This window comes from Rattus rattus, chromosome 2 (assembly GCF_011064425.1).
Source record: "Rattus rattus isolate New Zealand chromosome 2, Rrattus_CSIRO_v1, whole genome shotgun sequence".
Taxonomy (NCBI): domain Eukaryota; kingdom Metazoa; phylum Chordata; class Mammalia; order Rodentia; family Muridae; genus Rattus; species Rattus rattus.
In genome coordinates this window covers 40,354,764-40,374,308 of record NC_046155.1, presented here as the reverse complement: position 1 = coordinate 40,374,308, position 19,545 = coordinate 40,354,764, and the positions used below count along the sequence as shown (strand labels likewise).

General features: G+C 39.8%; 1 protein-coding gene across 2 annotated transcripts in view; it reads left to right on the top strand.

The window, feature by feature from the left end:
* Tm9sf3 (transmembrane 9 superfamily member 3) overlaps positions 1 to 19,545 on the top strand; it is a 53,893-nt gene that overhangs the window by 11,496 nt on the left and 22,852 nt on the right. For both annotated transcript variants that reach the window (XM_032891952.1, XM_032891953.1), the window contains exons 3-9: positions 6,032 to 6,154; positions 7,330 to 7,490; positions 8,615 to 8,692; positions 10,198 to 10,329; positions 11,972 to 12,138; positions 15,901 to 15,995; positions 18,690 to 18,820. In XM_032891952.1, the coding sequence (XP_032747843.1) occupies positions 6,032 to 6,154; positions 7,330 to 7,490; positions 8,615 to 8,692; positions 10,198 to 10,329; positions 11,972 to 12,138; positions 15,901 to 15,995; positions 18,690 to 18,820 (887 nt within the window). The remainder of the gene's footprint in view (positions 1 to 6,031; positions 6,155 to 7,329; positions 7,491 to 8,614; positions 8,693 to 10,197; positions 10,330 to 11,971; positions 12,139 to 15,900; positions 15,996 to 18,689; positions 18,821 to 19,545) is intronic.

Here is a 19,545-nt window from a genome sequence, read left to right as displayed (position 1 = left end):
ATGTCTCATTTAATAGAGAGGAGGAGGGGAGGGAGGGGGAGGGAGGAGGGAGGGAGGGGGAGAGGAGGGAGATTGAGATTGGGGGGTTGAGAGATTAATTTTTGAAAAAACCCTGCGTTGGTGCAGTGGTTTCATCAGATCTGAAATTCTTATGCCTCACTTGTCTGAAGAAACATTTATGTAGCAGTCTTAGCCTCCCTTCTGCAAAGTCCTGGAGACTGAGATGGGGATAGGTCATCAGAGGTGTTTTCATGGGCGTGAAAGTGAGATTTGTCTTCTTTTACAGACTAAGCTAATACTTGAGGGGTGGAAGAATTGCCCATTGTTACTCCCCGAAAGGTAGCAGCTCTTGGGGCCTAGCCAGCTGTACACCTTCTGCTGGATACGCTGCCAAAGCAGCTGCTAACTTAGGTAGTCTGGACGAAGTAGCCAGTGGAGACTGCTCCTGTAGGCTTCTTTGGTTCATAGATAAATTGTTCCTGATTGTTACTCATTGTCATTTGTAATGAACTTTTGGGTAGACTATACCTTTGGAGGCCCAGATGTGGGCAATTTGTTCATTGTATTTCATAATACTAAATGATATAGAAAGTAGAACATTGTCTCAATGTGAAATACTGATCATCTGTCTGTCTGTCTGTCTGTCTTTCTGTCAGTCATTTTGAGGTGTTTTAAAGTAGAGACTTGTGAAGCTCAGGCTGTCCTCAAATTTGCTATGTATCCGAGGCTGTCCTTCAGTTTCTCACACTCTTCGCCTCCTGCCTGCTGGGATTATGGACAATTGGCATTGTATCTAACTAAGATTTGTTTTTAGTGTTTTCATCTCAAGCAGTTGACTTTGACTCTTCTGAAGGTGTGTTCATATGCAGTAAAAAATTTAAAACACACACATGTGCACATGCACAAACATGCTTGCATACATATATACAGAAACATTATTATTAATTTATTTAAACTTAGCAGAGTCTATCAGGCTAATAGTACCATTTTGTAATGTGAAGGTCACTAGAGAGATTATTTTAAGGAACTAATCATATTCTTGGTCTGAAGACTATTTTAGATCTGGGTTGTGTCGGATGCCTCTCACTTCAGATTTTCTGCACAGCCTTCTCCTTTTCTTACATGCTGGTGCTAGACAAAAATGCTAATTGAGACCATTTAGAGAAAATACATTAAATATACAAGGACAGGTATATATTAGGTATCCTTGAACCAGGCGTGATTTTATTATTTTCTAATCATGGATACTATCTCTTAGAACATTGCTGTTACTGAGCAGAAAAACTTAGGTTTTAGATTGAGCCATGGTCTACCTACTGCCTTCTGTGTGGTTATAGAAAGAATATTCAATCTTTTGTAGCTCTTGTCTGGGAAGCATGGGGAATAATATACTGATAGAATCATTGTTAGGTTTGAATGAGATAATGTACTTTTAAAATTACTTGGTATATAGTTTTTGTGAATAGTTGTGCCTACTAATTTATATATATGTAATATTTATAATTCTACGTGTTTATATATTAGTACTTCTGAAATGTTAAATTAGTGTGTTCCCAAACTACTGCACTCTTCCTGCTGGCTTCATTAGGTTAGTACATTCTTACATACCCTAGCTGCTAAGACTGAGAGCGCTCTTAATAAATTGTACAGTGTGTCCTACTCACTTTTATGACAGTTGGTTCCTTTTGATTATTAGATGATCTGAGATTGTTATTCTAATGTTTTGTTGTTGACTCGGTGTGTGTGGGTGTGTGCGCGTGCGTGCGCACGTGTGGGCATGTGTTTGTAAAAGATATGACCATGCTGACCAGGCAAGCTTAAGCCTAGAACTTGGTGTATATCCCTTGCTGGCTTTGTTGAGGTCAGCTTAGAACTTACGGATTCGCTGCCACAGTCTTTTGAGTGCTGAGATCACAGATGTGAGCCACCAGGCCCAGCTGGGGTAGTGTTCTTAACAGGGGAAGTTGCTGCCCTGCGTCTTTCCCGGTTATTTGAGAATCCTGTAGTATAATAGAGGGCATTAATAGCTGACAAATGATGACTTCTAGGGATATTCCTTTTCACTTACTATATTCTTGTTTTTTTTTTTTAAATTATTTCTTCTTTGAATATCCTAACCTAATACACAGATGGCATTTTGTAGTTCCTCTTACCATAAGTGAGTTGGTACATTTAGAATTCTGCAGATATGGAGAAATGCCAATGTTGTTTAGGTCCTTATGCACCTAAAGTTAAGTGATTCTCCGTCTTGGCTGCTCTCGTTCCCAAAGGGAACATTTCCAGTCTGATATCTGCCTGAGTGGAATAGCTCTCCGCCAAAGGATGGGGAAAGAATTTGGACTAGCAGGCTCTCCCTCTCTTTCAGCTGGAGGAGTTTTATTGAAGGCAGTCCCACACTGCTGTCAGTCCCTAGCTCCTACTGTTTCCAGGGTTCTACTTGTGGAGCTTCCAGAAATTCTCCAGAGGAAAGTGTACCTCTGGTCTCCTGCAGAGGGAGACAAGGTGAGGGTGTTCATCCAGCTCTTTGGTAGGTAGGGGAGAGAATGTGAGAGTCCAACTTCATATTCTTTCTTTCTTGTTTCTTCTCTGTGGTTGTTTTTATCATCTTGTCATTGTCATCCTCATCTTCATCCTAAGAACCAAAATCCCCAGCCCTTCATTTTTTTTCTGAGTTTTTGGATTCACCTCAAATCTGTGGTCCTTCTGTCTCTTACATTCTCAGTCCACTCCATGTAATTATCCACGTGTAATTACGCTCTGTGTTCAGCCCTTCTCTCTCCTTTATGTTCCAAGGCCTGTGGTATGTGTCTTAGACAGGCTGACGTCAGTCCCATTTCCCCAGGCAGTTTTCTTGCTCTCTTTCCCCCTGTGTTATGTGTCACCGGTCACATTCTCTGTTTTTCCTTTGCCAAAAGTCTGTTTAGCTCTTTTTATTTGTGATGGTTTGAATGATAGTGTCCCAGTAGATCACACGTGTGAATCCTGGGCCATCAGTTGGTGACAGTGTGTGGGTGGGTTTAGGAAGGACAGCCTTGCTGGAGGAAGCGTGTCCCTGGGGCAGGCTCTGAGATTTCAAAGCCATCTCCGTTTACTCCCCACAGCCACCCCACCGCCTTTGTGGTTTAAGATATGAGCCCTCGGGCTCTGCTCCAGCCACCACGCTTGCTTGCTGTGGTGGACTCTTCTCCCTCTGGTACTGTAACTGTAAGCCCAGACAGTCCCTTTGTTCTTGTCGCCTTGGTCATGGTGTTTGCCATAGCCACTGTGTTTGGTTTGATGGACTCACATCTTTTTCTACTGACATTTGAGGGGTTTTAGGACGGAGAAGAAAATAAACTACCTGTGTTTAGGCTTGCCTTGATAACAGGAGCTTGCTGCTAGATTTTTCTTCCTGTTAGTTTCAATTAGTGCTTTAACCAGACCAAACAATTAGAACCTGAAACTTGTCAGTTCCTCATTTGTTTGTTTTTTTAAGTACCTTATGCTAACTGTAGATTTGATAATAGCTTCTTTTTGTATCATTAAAATTTTTATTTTTCAGATTGACATCACCCCCCCAAAAGAAAAGGTGTATTTATGGTTTCATTTTCTTCTGATTTTTTTTTTTGCAGTAATACAGTTTCAATACATAAAATTTAGGATCTACAGAGGAATATAAAATTGAAATTTCTATTTATCCAAATTGTTTAAACTGAGCATGTTTGTACAGTCCTGTAATTCTAACACTTGTGAGGCTGACGTGGAAGGATTGGGAATTCTCAATCAACTTGGGGTCCATGGTGAAATCCTGTCACAAGAAAGTAAAAATTGAATTCATGTTACCTATATTAAGTTTTTAAAAGTTCAACCCTTATGTAATGCTTATCATATGCCAGTAATTTGAGCATTTCTAACTAAAATTATATGTAATTTTTATATTTTTTCCTTATAACTTTTTGTGAGTTTATTCTTGTTACTCTTTAAATGGAGCTAAATAGTACTCTGTAATAGGATATGTAATTTTCCCCATGCTAGTTACAAGGTGATTTGCTCCCCCTTCTCCTTTTCTTTCTTTTTAGAAATAACAAAGCATTTAGCAGTTCTTCTGTAAGATATTGTAACGTATCTATAAATCTTTTACAAGCCTAAGTTCTTTGAAGTAGAATTACTGAATTGAAGGTTTAAACATACACATATTTAAAGGCTATAAACATTTTAAGGCAGTTTGTTTTTCCTTCTCCCCTCCCTTTCATTTTTTAATATTAGGGATTGAGCTGAGGAAGGGACCTCATGGATGTTAAGCAAATGTTTTCCCACTGAACTTCATCTCCAGCCCCACTCCCTTTTTTTGACTTTTTATTTTGATATTTTGAGACACAGTCTTGCTAAGTTGCATGGCCTAGCAAGGGTTCCTCTGTAGTCCTGGCTGACTCTGAGCTTGCAATCCTTTTGTATTAGCTTCCAAGTAGCTAGGGTTTCAGGGTTGTTCCCTAAGCCACGAGTTGCCAGTCAGGTTGCTTAGTTCATCTGTACTTTGTAGTTTTTAAAATTAACTGCACACACCAGTATTTCCAGTCCATGGTTTGAGAATATGTTTGGCAATTATTGAGTATGTAATTGCATTCCAGACTGCATTAGGCTGTGAATGTAGAGTTCAACCAGACCTCTGGCTTCACGGGTCTATCCTTGGGCACTCTGAAATTGTGCACTTAATTTTGTGTGATTATACATTTGCAGGGTGGGACGGGGGTGGGTTGCGGCCGGGGAAGTAACTCATGAGACTCTCAAGAGTGTACGGGCAAAAATATTTAAGAACAGTGTGAGTGCATTCACATGCCTGCCTTCAGACAATCCTGGGAAGGAGCCAGCAGTTTCCAGTTTCACAGTTAAGGGACTGTGTGAGGGTCACAGACAGGTTAAACCACTTGCTTCTGTTGGGTAGTGAGTAGTGGAACTCAAACCAGAACTCAGGACTTTCTGTGTGTCTATGCACATATATGCTGATTTCATGATAGCTTTGCTGTGCGCTGTGGAATTTGAGGTAAGAGTGTGCTTTTCCATGTTAGTAATTCCATCAAAAGACAAAGTGTCAGTGAGGTGGTGTGGTGCGTTCTCAGAGAACACAGTGTGTGTGCCGTGCTAGGGGTCATCTTCTGGGTTGCCATTGGGCACACACTGGTGGTTTGGTTCTAGATCTACTTAGTGTGGTGATCTCTGGAGAAATGTGCGTGGACATTTGCTAGGTTACAGCTTTGCTTTTATCCTTAAGACTTTTGCATTGCTAAAATCTTAGTTACATCTTCCCCAGAATGTAGATTGTGCTTCACTTGAGGGAGGTATATTCTGTTGTCATTTTCAACCAGTGATTTATGGTGAGAGATTGTTCAGCTCATTTTTCAGTTATGTAGAATGTGAACAGAGTTTGAAGCATTAGAAATAAAAGACCATCTGAACACAACTATGAGAATACTGTTTTTGCAACTGATCAAGAATGAAACTGACTCATCTTTAGGGTATTTTTGAGTGATTTATAAGCAGAGATGCCTCCTAGATAGAAGCTGGCCTTGTGATCTTAATGATTATGAAGAGCTCTGGCCTCTGATGACTTTGGCTGTGCCATTGGAATGAATGTGTATCCGAGTGACCTTAAGCCACGATGTTACCTCTGCCTAGGTGCCTGTCCTTAAGCCTTTCCATGCAGCAAGTGAAAACTTCCTCATGTTCCATAAGCGTCGGTGTTGACTGTTTTTATTATCAGTTTATTTATTTTAAAGTGTCTTTGCTATCATTCTTGGATTGTTTTCTTTGCATGAGGAGTTTCTCATGTAAGGCAATCTTTGAAAATAAAGATGGTCAAAATCCTTTATTATAAGGTAATGGAAAATATAAAAATGTTGGGAGGGATAGCATACTGAGCTCCCATATGCTTATCAGCAGGTTGAACTATTGAGAATAGAATTAACTTGAGCAGATGCTGACTTTTCTTTTTGTGCTGTATTTCCTGTAACTATTTCGCAAGTCAGTGGGTTAATTTGTAAATTTTCCTTTGCAGATGATGTGATGCCAGGTACTTACTGTGAAATTGACTTAGATAAAGAGAAGAGAGATGCATTTGTGTATGCTATCAAGAATCACTATTGGTATCAGATGTACATAGATGACTTACCAATATGGGGTAAGTATCCTCTGGTATATGAAGTAGGATTTCAAGTAAGCAGTGTGTTAAGGTGGCTGTTCCAGATCATGATGGAAACGTGTTTCTAGTGTTTGCCCAGAATAGTCTTTAATGCTCATGTTATGGCTTTCTCCTGCTGGAGGCATTATTGATACTGCCAGACCTTACAGGAAATTCTCAAAATAAAAGGTTTAATACAGTGAAACTCTTTCAGAATCAAGGAATTCAAAGGCATTTGGATTAATCTGAATTTTCTTCTTCCCCAGCTGCTTCTTTATTTTCTCTTAAATGTAGTTGGAGGGTCTGAATAGGGTTTTTGAAATTTACCTCTTTATGTGACACTGTAGTAGGATTTTTTAGGGATATGGTAATTTGTTGAATGTTTTACTTATCAGTTCCTTTGTTATTTACCAAAGCATTCAATATTGAAGAAATATTCTTGTTTAGCTCCTGCTTGTCCATCCTATTGGGGAAGAGACATAATATGATTAATACAAATGTAGGTATAGTCTAAAAATAACGTAAATAATTAAATTATTTTAAATGCAAGGAATAGGTAGTTACTATAGGCAACATGTTTTGTTTTTTTGTTTTTTTTTTTCTTTTTTTCTTTTTTTCGGAGCTGGGGACCGAACCCAGGGCCTTCTGCTCTACCACTGAGCTAAATCCCCAACCCCTTAGGCAACATGTTTGATCACAAATATTTTTCTTTTCTCTAGACATATGCTCTGCATATAAGTAATTATCTTTTAATCTTACATCTGTTAGCTGATCATTGTGTTCATCTGCAGCAAAACTGACTGGGCATGTTAGGTAGGCTAAGGAGACTTATAAGAAAGTTAATCTCTTGGGAGGAGAAGGCAGAGAGGATTTCTGTGAACTCAGGGCTACCCTGGTCTACATAGCAAGTCCCAGGCCAGCAGCATTACATAGTGAGACCCTGCCTTGTGCCGCAGCAGAGGTGCTAGTGAGGACAGTGAGCTCTGAGAGTCAAATCTGTGACCATTTCTGCTGAACATCTCTTCTTCATTTCGTGCTGGTGTGACCATGGCATGTTTGCTAAGAAGGCCAGCCTACACATTTGCCTTGTAAAAGGCATTTAATGAATTTTTTGCTTCTGGGTGTTTTGAATAGTAGGTGGTATTACCTTGTATAAAGTGTTTTTTCTTTTGTAGGTATTGTTGGTGAAGCAGATGAAAATGGGGAAGATTACTATCTTTGGACCTACAAAAAACTTGAAATAGGCTTTAATGGTAATCGAATTGTTGATGTTAATCTAACTAGTGAAGGAAAGGTCAAACTGGTTCCAAATACTAAAATACAGATGTCATACTCGGTAAGTTTTAAAATAGTTGTTTAAAGGAAGAAATTGTTGTATTTGTAAGCTTTAGAAAATAAAATATGTCTTAAAATTAGATGAAACAAAATTCCTCAGTGTATCTACATTAACTCTCCTAAAGAAGAGGAAGAACCTCAGATCTGTGGCATGGGAGGCCACACATTGGTCTGAAGACCACTGCTGTAACAGTCGCCATTGGCACTGGGTGGTGACAGCTCAGCCATGTATCTTGGTGGTGCTTTTAGGTTGGAGAAGTTCATGTTTTTTCTCTTCCTTTGCTGTTGCAGACAAAGGTGGTATGAGAGTCGTTGGGTAGGTGTAGATTGCTATGGTTTGCTTTGTCTGATAAGAGCTTGTCAGAGTCCGTTCTCAACTGGAAAGGGATTTTATTCCTCTTGCTTAAAAATGGTGGAAGACAGAGAGGAAGTCCAATATAAGGAGACTTTTATCTTTGTCAGTTATTTTTCTGGTCATTGAGAAGAATCCCCTTGCTTACAGCCAATCCCGAAAATTCTTTTTGTCCATGTATACCCAATATAAGTAACTATTACATAACTGTATAAAGATTTTAATAGTTGTCATAGAACCATAATTTAAAGGTAAAAACGTATATATTCTTATTTTAATTGGTTTGAATATTTGTAATGTGAGTTGGTTTTAGTCTTAACACATGTATAAGTCAGTACTTCAGTCAGCAGTACTGCTAAGTCCTTGAAAGCTGAAATGACCCGTTTGAGGAAAGCCATAATATTATACAGCTTCTCAGAGTGGGGCTGGAGAAATGGCTCAGTGGTTAAGAGCTCTGCCTGCTCTTCTACAGAACCCAGGTTCAATTCCCAGCATCTACACAGCAGCTCACAGAATCTTAACTCTAGTTCCAGGGGATCTGGTTTCCTTTGCAGGCCTCTGCTGGCACTGCACATGTGTGTGCACAGATCAGACACACACCCATGCACATAAAATAGAAAACTTAAAACTAAGCCTATGATACTGTTAGTGCCTTCTTATCATTTAATTTTAATTTGAAGTATGTCAGTATTTCTGACTTTTATATGAGTTTTGCCATCAGATTATTAGTCATTTATTGGTGTTAATTTTCAAATGGGATTTTTTTTTTTCAGGTAAAATGGAAAAAATCAGATGTAAAATTTGAAGATCGATTTGATAAATATCTTGATCCATCCTTTTTTCAACACAGGGTAGGTGTTGTTTCTGTTTAAGATACAGCATGTGTGTGTGTGTGTGTGTGTGTGTGTATGTATGTATGTGTATATATATGTGCAGATCAGCTTCACATGGAGCATCTTTACATATCTTTGAAATGCCTCTGTGGGCTGTTGTGCTAAGGACTGTGCATTCCAAGATATCACCAATGGTGATTTCAGTTATAAACCTAAAGACATAAGAATGATAGGGAATTTTAAAGGAATAATAAAACTAGCTTGCTTCATAGTGTGGTGTAAACCAGTTAAGAGGTATACAGGCAAAATCACAATACATGGAAGCCAAAAATAGCACTTTAATTACAAGTGATGGTAGTGTTGGAGACTGGTTCTTAGCTGTGTTCAGATGGGCTCTGAGTTCTGGAGGTCAGCGTTAGACGGACCTACACTGATGAACTGTTGGCAGGCTTCTCTACGGGCACCTGCCCTGGTAAGTGTGGAGAAGCAGCAGACAGGATGCATCTCTTGGGAAGGAGATGAGAGAACAGCGGAGGTTTTGCCAGTGGAAATCCTTCCGCTGGGAACGCCTAGGAAGGGAAGAAATGTTCCCCGGAGTCCTCATTGTTCACCAACACATGGAGGTTGGACGAAGCGTCTAGGTCAGGGTCTGTCTGGGAACGCATGCTCAGGTCAGGGCAGCACTGCTGCTGTTCCTTGTTCATCTCCAGTGGTTTTAAAACCCGCTGTGAACAGAGGGTGGCACTTAGGACTAGCAACGCTAGGGGGCAGTGGAGTGCAGTTGGTAGGCTCAGTAATCTTTGCTTTATTGGTTTATACCTAGACAGAAATCCTAGACAGAAAGCTGGGCAGAGATGCTTTATTATTTTTTTTCGGAGCTGGGGACCAAACCCAGGGCCTTGCGCTTCCTAGGCAAGCGCTCTACCACTGAGCTAAATCCCCAACCCTATTATTTTTAATAAGTATTTTCTTGGTGTAAAAATTTTAAGGCTATACTGCATTGTATAGTTTTTAGGGTTTTGCCAAATGTTAGAAAGTTTAGATTATTGATAGTGCATTATTATAGGAATTGATTTAAAGTTTATACCTTAGATTGCATATTTCTTAGATTAGGAAATAGCAGGGAACCTCAGAATACTTTTGAGTGCTTCATGGGAACACTGAAGGCACATAGAAACACTGCAGGACTTAAGTTAGAACCTAAGCCCTAGCTTTTGATTCCGTTGTCCGTGTGCTTTCCATGTAAAGTTGAATTGTGTATGCCTTAAAGCTAAATAATAGTTGGTTAGTAAATCTGACCTGAGAAGTCTGTGTAGATGATAGCGTGCTTTCATGGAAGTTGGGTGTAAAAAGGCCAGCCCATCATTTTGGCTACTTATCTCCCATGTGTCTGAAATTTAGATTTTTATATACAAGATGAAAAATGGTCGGTTTTTCCTGTTAACATACAGTTGATATCATGAAACATGAATCTTATAATTGATATTTCACAGTAGTAACTTTTTATTTTTTTGTTAATTTAGATTCACTGGTTTTCAATTTTTAATTCCTTCATGATGGTGATCTTCTTAGTGGGATTAGTTTCAATGATTTTAATGAGAACTTTAAGAAAAGATTATGCCCGATACAGTAAAGAAGAAGAAATGGATGACATGGTGAGTAATCACTATTCTATAGTTAATAAAAGCTAGTTGTCCCATATACTAAATTTTATTTCTTTTAATTGTGTGGATGTTCATATGTGTGTGTGCATGCCTAGAGAGACTACAGGTATTGGATTTCCCCGGAGTTGGAGTTAAACCACCTGATGTGGGCACTGGGAATTGAACCTGGGTCCTCTTCATGAGGTTAAGAGTGTATGCTCTTAACCATGAGCCATTTCTGCAAACCCTGTTGTATATATATATAAAGATTAAAAAGAAATTACCTGTGCGCATGATGTGCATGTTTTGGCATGCGTGCCAGAACATGTATGTTGAAGTCAAGAGGACAGCTTGATGAACAGTTCTCTCCTTCTGTCTTTACATGGGTGGTTCTAGGAGTTGATCTCAGATGGACAGACTTTCCCTGCTTCTACAGCCATTTGTATTTTCATGTCGAATCTAGATTAGAGTTTCTAATCTAAAGTCGGTAAGGACAGATGAGTTTTCAGAATTCAGAATTCTTAGGTTTAAAGGGTCTAAAGCCAGGTGCAATAGCAAATACATATAGTTCCAGGTAGTCAGGAGACTGAGGCAGGAGGATTGCTAGAGTCCAGGAGCTTGAGAAGAGCCTTACTTTTCTAGGGATATAGCTCAGTGGGAAAGCTCCTTAGTTGGATTTAATCCCCAGCACTACAGAGTTTAAAAACGGTTGTAATAACGTTACCTGTGGGATCTAGGATCATGTTCTATTTAAGTATATTCTTTTTCCCTAACATAACTTAAATGTTCTCTTAAGCTAGAGAGGCGTGTGCTCTCCAGCCAAATTCTGTCACCAAAACTTAGTTTTCAGAGCTTTTGATTTCACAGTCACTTTTTTCTTTAAAAAAGGAAACCTAGGTTAGTTTTGATATCTTGTTAAAATATGTTAAGTGTTGAGTTAATTTAAGGGGTGAGTAGAAGGATTAGTACACGTTTAGTTTAGTGGTTCAAAGATTTATTTTTAACTTTTTATTAAATCACAACATAAAAACGTGTCCCATAGAATACTTGTACCTAGGCGCATCTCACCATTAAGCAAGCTTGAAAAGCAGTTTAAGGTGTCCAATTCTAACATGCTAAATGTACTGTGATGGTAGGAAGTATTTCCTTCCGAAGTAGTTTCCTTAAGAAGCTTTGCTTCCGAAATTAAGGATAATTGGGGTATTCAAGCTGAACTTCAGTGTGGATTTTTAGAAAAAGCTTTACATGACTAAATATCCATATTCAAATACTTACTTTGGGCTATAAAGGGCATTTCTCTGTTTCTTAGGGCAAGCACTGGTCTGAATGTATTTTCTTTTGTGTCTTTGGCCCTTGGTGGTGGTGAGCCTCACTCACCGTGTGTGAGTGGCAGGAGAGAGACCTTTACTCCTCCACGTTGTTTTCCTCCTCCTTTTCTCTTCCCGCCTTTTACTTTCATGGACCTCGGCATAGAACACATGACATTCTTTATGTGTTATTAGGACAGGAGTTACTTTAATTTTGAAATGTCTGTCCTCGGTAATTTGAACTCTTAAAAAAGTGTGAAAAGAGGGGTCTGCAGCTGCACGTCTCGCCTGTGTGCTGTGCTCCCCTTGATTCTGAATGGGCTCGTGTTGTCTGTTCATACCTGCAGGACCGAGACCTGGGAGACGAGTATGGCTGGAAGCAAGTGCATGGAGATGTGTTCCGACCATCAAGCCACCCTCTGATATTCTCCTCCCTCATTGGCTCTGGGTGTCAGATATTTGCTGTGTCTCTCATTGTTATTATTGTTGCCATGATAGAGGACTTATATACAGAGTAAGTGCTGGCCCCTCCTCATCTTTTGTTGGTGTGAATAGTTCCTTTGGTCATTGTAACCTATTAAGTCAGTCATTATCAAATATTTGCTTATTTTGGAAATTTTATTATTTTAATACTACCTGTGCCATTATTGAAGAAAGATCTTAATCTTTAATTCTAAATGTTTTCAGTTGTGCTCCAGTTACAGTGGTTATGTCATTTAGAGAGGCAGAGGCTACTTCTAGTCTAAAGCTGTTTGAAAAAGGAAACTGGCCCTTTCTTTAGATTCAACCAGATCTTTATAATTTCAGTTACAAAATTAATACATCACATTTATGCTCGGACCAAGACTACGGCGGGAGTGAAACTGTGTACAGTATTGTTTTTCAGGGCCTGAGATAGTATCTGTCTTTGTGTAGTTTTGGCTATGCTTTTTATGAGCAACCAAAACTGTTGCCAAACTTTGTTAAATTACATTATTTATTTGCGTGTGTTCCTGGGTGCTCAAATGTATGTGTCTGGGCATGTGCATGCTGCAGCATGAATGTGGAAATGAAAGAACGACTTTCCTTTCTCTGCTTCCACCATGTGTCCCCGGCATTGAACTCAGATCATCAGACTTGGCAGCAAGCACCTTTACCTGCTGAGCTATTTTGCTAGCCCACTTTGCCAAAAGTTGTGAGTCAGTAACAGAAAGCTTGGGGCTCTGTTGTATATGATTTTGTCACCTTGTTTTCAGAGAGCCACAGTGTGCAAAGAAATGCACTGTGGTGTTGGGGTGGACTCACTATACTGCAGGATTCAGACTGCAGCAGCCTGTGATGTCCTCTGTCAATAACTCCAGTTGCAAGTACATTCTTACCTATGAATAGCATTTCATGAAAAAATAATAAATTTGTACTGCTGAAAGAATTGCTTTTTAGTTGTAAAATATTTAACCATGCAGCAAGATGGCTTAGCAGGTTAAAAAAAAATCAGTTTCCCCTCAACCCTAATGACCTGGTTTGGTCCCACTGGGAAGGAGAAGACTGAGTTGGGAAAGTCCTGCTTCTGACTTCCTGTGTGTTGCAGTATGCATGTCCACACAGGCACAGGTCATACACGTATAAAAATAATAAATACTTCTCAAAAAAAATTTAACCATATACTAAATTGCTGTTCTTCTGCCAGATGGTTCCTCGAGAGGACTAGATCCTTACCTCCTGAATGCTTAGACCTCTCATGTAGAATAAATAGTTAGTGCTTAGTAACTGATGGGAGTTTGTGTTAACCAAAACGGCTGTTTCTCAAAACCATCTGTAATGTTTCTGTGATCTAACCCTCGCTTTGCCATTCACGTACCACGTTTTAAAGTAGTTAAACTGTATTCACACTGCAGTTGCGATGAGTAAGCAGTTCATGCTTTAGGGTCTGATATATTTTAGGGTGAGGTGAATCCTGAACAGGAGGAAAGCATTTCCAATCTGTGAAGCAGCAGCCATGCTTTACGTTCCGTTCTGACTGTCCAGTCCTGTGGCTGAAGAGGAACTTTCCTAGCATCCTAGTTTTTGCTTTGCTAGTCCAAATTTTTGCTTTGATTTGCTTTTCAAAATGATGTTAGAATTCAGCATTGCTTCATGCATACTTCCTGTAACTTAAAGCTCTTCAGTGTTGCTGGTGCTTTAAGGTTTATTAATTATGTGTATAGCATTCTGCCTGTGTGTATGCTTGCAAGCCAGAAGAGGGCACCAGATCTCATTACAGATGGTTGTGAGCCACCATGTGATTGCTGGGAATTGAACTCAGGACCTCTGGAAGAGCAGTCAGTGCTCTTAACCTCTGAGCCATCTCTCCAGCCCAAGCCCTTCAGGTTTTAGGTGTAAGAAGCTACTGTTTTATCGTAGGGTTAGGGCCAGGTCCTGTGGTGTTCTGACGGTTACTGCAATAGGTAGGTGTTGTGTTTATGTGGTGTGTGTGCAGTTACTTAGAAGTGGTGAAGCTCTCAGTGTTGGTATGATCGAGAAGTGACCGATGACATGAGGGTCCCGTGGTTTTACTTTGTCACATGCATCTTTAGTGTACACATCAATCCTGTATGAAGGCTGTTGTATTTCTGTCCTATAGTCAGGAAAGAGAAAGTCCAGAGAGGTGAAGTAATTTGACTAAATTACACATTGCTACTAAACCGTGATAAACTGGTTTTGAATGCAGGTGATTGTATTTCAGAGTTTTTAATTTGAAGTGTTAAGGAAATGAAAATAGTGATGAAGCAATGTGAAATAGTGAGAAACTGAAACATTTGAATATGAAGTTGGGATGATCGCTCCAGTGACATAATGATCTTAAGGATAAAGGGTAGCTAACGTTAATAGTCCCTATGGTCACTGTGAAAGTCAGAGGAGAAGCATTGGGAAGTTGTAGGTAGGACAGTGTCACTGTGGTGCCAGTGATAAACCCCACACCTGTGCTCTCAGTGGGAGGGAGTCACAGTAAGGCAGCTCTTCAGCCTCTGGGCCACTCTTGAGACTGGCTGCCGTGGTGGACTGATCAGTGTAAATGAGCATGACTTATTTGGATAGTGGGGACAAATGCTTGGAGAGTATTTTTGAACAAAAAAACAAAAGATAGATGTGAATGTTAAAGCCATACTGTGTGGAGACGGTAAACTTAGAGTCATTGGCCTCTAGGCCAGCCCTTTTGAGCTCTTTCTGTTGGTAGGACTTCTGCCTGGTATTAGGCTTATCTTACACTAAACCAGCCTTTGTGTTCTCTTGTAGTGACATTTATATCTGCCTTTAACAAACACATTTATAAAGACAATGGGTCATATCTGTTAGTCCTTGTGTGGAAGGAATAAATTAGGACTTAACGATGTTTGGGTTCTTGGAAAAACAGACTTGATTTTTTTAAAAATAATTAATTTGGGGATCTGTAATTCTTTTCATTTGAGAATGACAAATTTTTAACACTTGGGTTTAGTTGACGATGGATAGAATGAAATCCTGCAGTATTTTTATTTTCACTGTTGAGATGTGCCTTACATTCACTCACTTACTACTGTAGCAGCCACTTAGGGAAATGGGCACAGGTGTCCGAACAGATGCTACGTACTGCAGAACCAGGGGGCTGATGTCTGTAGGCGTTAATAAATATAAATACTTTATTTTACAGCAAATTATACTGTCATTTACTGTAATATTTTTCTTTTCAAATGGGCATTTTTAAATATTTTTTTTAAATTGTGTTACTCAGCATGAAGGTCGGTTTAGTTCTTTAGATATCATTACTGGGAAGAGGTTAGGGATTGTCAGACTGACGTAAGGTTGCCTTGGGGACCAGTAGATACTTTTAAAAATCATTTTTACAGAAAAAAGTGAGTCTTGGCATGCTGTATCACTTAAAATAGTAGCATTTAATACAAACTATCCTACTTGAATTTTATTCTAGGAAGTAGGCACATTCTCAGTGTTGAGCCAGTTATCCTGTTTCGTATGATGGAACCGCTTTTTAGAATTATAAATAGAATTTTAGTTCCAGCTTGCCCTTGGTGCCAAAGACCTGAAAAGTGTTTGTTTAGACTGTATTACAAGTTCAGCTGTAGACTAGACAGAAGAGACCGACCTTGGTATGGTTTCAGGTCACCTTTGACTGGGAATACTTTTAAGGCTTTCTGCAATCCAGGATGGGATGTTTTTCTGTTTCTGCTAAGTAGATCTATGATATTAAAGTAATTCTGAGGGGACAGACTCCATTTTTTTATTTTTGGTTTTAATTTATAATAACATTTTCATGCCTTTGCAGGAGGGGATCAATGCTCAGTACAGCCATATTTGTCTATGCTGCTACATCTCCAGTGAATGGGTACTTTGGAGGAAGTCTGTACGCTAGACAAGGAGGTAACTTGGAGTTAGTAGTCTTGCATCTTTAGTTCTGATGGTATTCTTCTACTGTGAAGTATTTGAAATTTTACATGGGCATTGTGGGTGTACGGATAGTACAGGCCCTTGTTATACCATGTGTGTAACTGCTACCAAACCTGATAGGTTTTCCAGATTGCTTTCGTGGGAACTTGCTTTATTTCCTGAAATTATGAATAATTAATAGATTTTCTCCATTGTAAAGTTAGCTTCGAAGGACATGTACAAGAGTACTTTAAATTATCGATGTTATGTTACTTTGAGGTACCTAGCTCCCTAGATATGCTCCAGGCCAGCCTATCTTATATTCATCCTTAAAGTTACTTTTCATGGGTGGATATAAAAGTTTGTCTAGTGGCTATGGATAAAGCTTGTAGGCAGTGGTAGGAGATTAGAAAACAGTGTTCATCAAAGGACTCCTTATGAAGGTTTGTTACTTTGTGTCACAGTTTCTCAGATGAAAGTTCCTTCACTCTAGATCTGTAATATTGAGGGCCAGAAAGGTACTTGCATTGATAAATATGCCTATTTTCACTTACAAATGGAAGGTTTTTGAAAGACCCTATCTACTGTGATTTTTCACAGTAAAATCAGTGTAGGTCTGGACACAGTGGCACATAGCTGTAATCCCAGTACTTTGGAGGCTGAATCAGCAGGATTACCACAAATTCAATACTATCCCGGGCTATAGAAACCTGTAAATTTTTATAGGTCGTAGGAAGTCAGAGCATAGGATCATTTAAAACCCTCCTGGATGGCCATGTTTACTGCTGCCTATTCTGTAGACTTTACTGGCTAGAATGTGGTCAAGTGCCTTTGGTCTAGGTAGTTCTTTCAGTGGCCTGTATACATATCGTTATCTCTTTCTGACTATTTTACTTAGATGTTCAAACTCCAGCTCTATCATCAGGTATAGGAAGTAAATGTGGCCACATAGGATAATATCCTCAGGAAGTCAGGGCTCTTAATGTCGTGTAACTTGTCCGACTGGGAACTGGTTAGGCTATGCAAGTTTGCGTATGACTCTGAAGTCACCACAGCAGCAACAGCTTTGTTAAAATATGAATGTATTTACGTCCGTGTATGAGTCTGCTTTTTGTCTGACCGTAAGCTAAGAACAGTTCGTCACACTTCTTTGTACTGTACCTGCTCTTAAATGTTGACAGGCTCAGGTCTAGGAATGTCAGATCTTACAAAGTACACTTTAAAGCTCATGCTCTGCTTGAGACTGTGCTGATAGCTTTGTCTGAATAATCCCTAATAATTCAGTGAAGAGGTCCGCTCAGAGAGTTGAGAATATATCATGGATCTCAGGTTTGCATTATAGTGTGGCTTCTGATCTTTTCAGTGACCCCAGCGTACAGAATAAATAGTGTTCTAGATCCAGTCTGAACCTGGGGATAGCCTGGAGCCTCCCGGGTGTGAGGAGCAGTAGAGCTCAGCACGATGTCTGAGCGACTGATTGTGTTGAGTGAGACATGTGGGGAGGAGGGACCCACAGGTAGATAAGGAGTTAGATTTGTTTGTGTCTGCAGTGAGGATAAAGCAGTGCGCACGCAGGAAGGATTGTTACCTGTTAGGATGGAATTGCAGTTTAAAAGGTTGTGTTGTTGTAAAAATATAAAAATAAAATGGTATAGTTGTCTTTTACCCGCTGGGTCTACACCTTGGTGTCTCAAGATATCTGCTAGATATCTTGGCGGAAACACAGCCCAGCCGCACACTTTCCTACACTCAAACCCTCACATAAAAGAACACACAACACAATAATCTTAGATCCAATTGGTAAGATATAATTGCCCACTTAAACATACAAAGCCCGGTACTATCCATCCCTTGAGAACATTAATAACAACAAATACACAGAGCAGAATCTTAACATCACCTGCCATCTTGTCCTGCCACGGCTTCTCAGCCCCTCTCTCCCTCCTGTCTCTCCTTTTTCTCCTAGTCTCCTCCTCTTCCTTCAAACTTCTCTCCCGCCCATCCTTCCTTCTCCTCCAATGACAGGCCTCCTTCTATCCTGTACCTGCCCCTCTCCTGTACTTTACAAATTCAATGGGGAGGTGGTTCTGGTGAAGTCACCTGAGTTTTGAGAACTTGACTAGGCAGCTGTCCTTAGGGCAGTGGAATTAGCATCAAAATACAGATAACTTCAGGGCAAACCACAACATTGTTGGACAAATGTTTCACTTTAGTTGTCACCCCTATAATTCATTATTTCAAATGCTGGCCATGGGAAAGGAAGGATTCGTGAGACTTCTGTGAAGAAGAACTGTAAAAATGATCTAGAAGAGAAAGTTCAGAATTGAGTTTCTTTGGAGGAATGTTATGTTAAGATTTGGGGTGGTAACTCCACCACCAAAAATGAAAAATGTGTGACAGAATCTGAATTAGAGGAAGGTAGTTTTATATCTGAGCCGTGATGACATACGGAAGGTCAGGAGAGTTTAGTGGCAGGATGAAAACAGTGACATCAGAGGACTGTGACCACTCACTGCTCTTCACTGCAAAGGGGCTCCTTTGTAAACTGTGCCTGCCACATGGATTTGATGAGTGAGACTGGTCTTTATTAGGTCATTGATTTGAAATAATTATTTGTATATCAGGTTTAAACATTAGTGCATGTTTGCTTATGTAGCTTGAATTTTTGATAGCTTCTCGTTCTTTCAGGAAGGCGATGGATAAAGCAGATGTTTATCGGGGCGTTCCTAATCCCAGCCATGGTGTGCGGCACTGCGTTCTTCATCAACTTTATAGCCATTTACTACCACGCCTCTAGAGCCATTCCTTTTGGAACAATGGTGAGTCGCTTGAATTTTAATTTTAAACAATGCTTACAACCATTCTAATACAAGGCCTGATGCCCTTCCAGAGTCCCCTCCTAGTGGGTATTCTGAAATTTCAACCAGTCCCTGTTGAGTCTCAAAGTTTTTGCTAGGCTCCAAAAACTATTGGTTACATTAAACCTAAAGTTCACTACGTTTTCTTGATTCTGTGAAATAAAAAGTTGATTTTAAGCCAGTGATGCACACCTTTAACCCAGCACTTGGGATACAGAGGCAGTAGATCTCTGAGTTTGAGACCAATCTGGTCTACAAAGTAAATTCTGCGACGGGTGTGGGCTACACAGAGAAACCCTGTCACAAAACAAAGATACAAACAAAGGAAAAGAAAGAAGAAAGGAAAAGAAAAAGAAAAGTTGATTTCATAGTTCTTAACCAGAAACGGGAGAGAACTGATGAGTGAGTGAGTATATTTTAAAGAAATAATAATACCAAGAAGCGTGAGCGGCTAGAGTTCTGAGTTGTTTTGTTTCTGTGATAAAATACTGACCAAAACCAAGAAAAGAGTTTATTTGACTTCTAACCCATCATTAGGAAAGCCGGGGCAGACAGGGTCTCAAGGTAGGAGTCTAAGGAGGCAACCGTGGAGGAATGCTCTTACTGGCTTGTTTCTGGGCTCACATCCAGCTGTCTTTCTTATACAACCCAGTACTAACCGCTCGCCCCACAGGAATGCCTGCAGG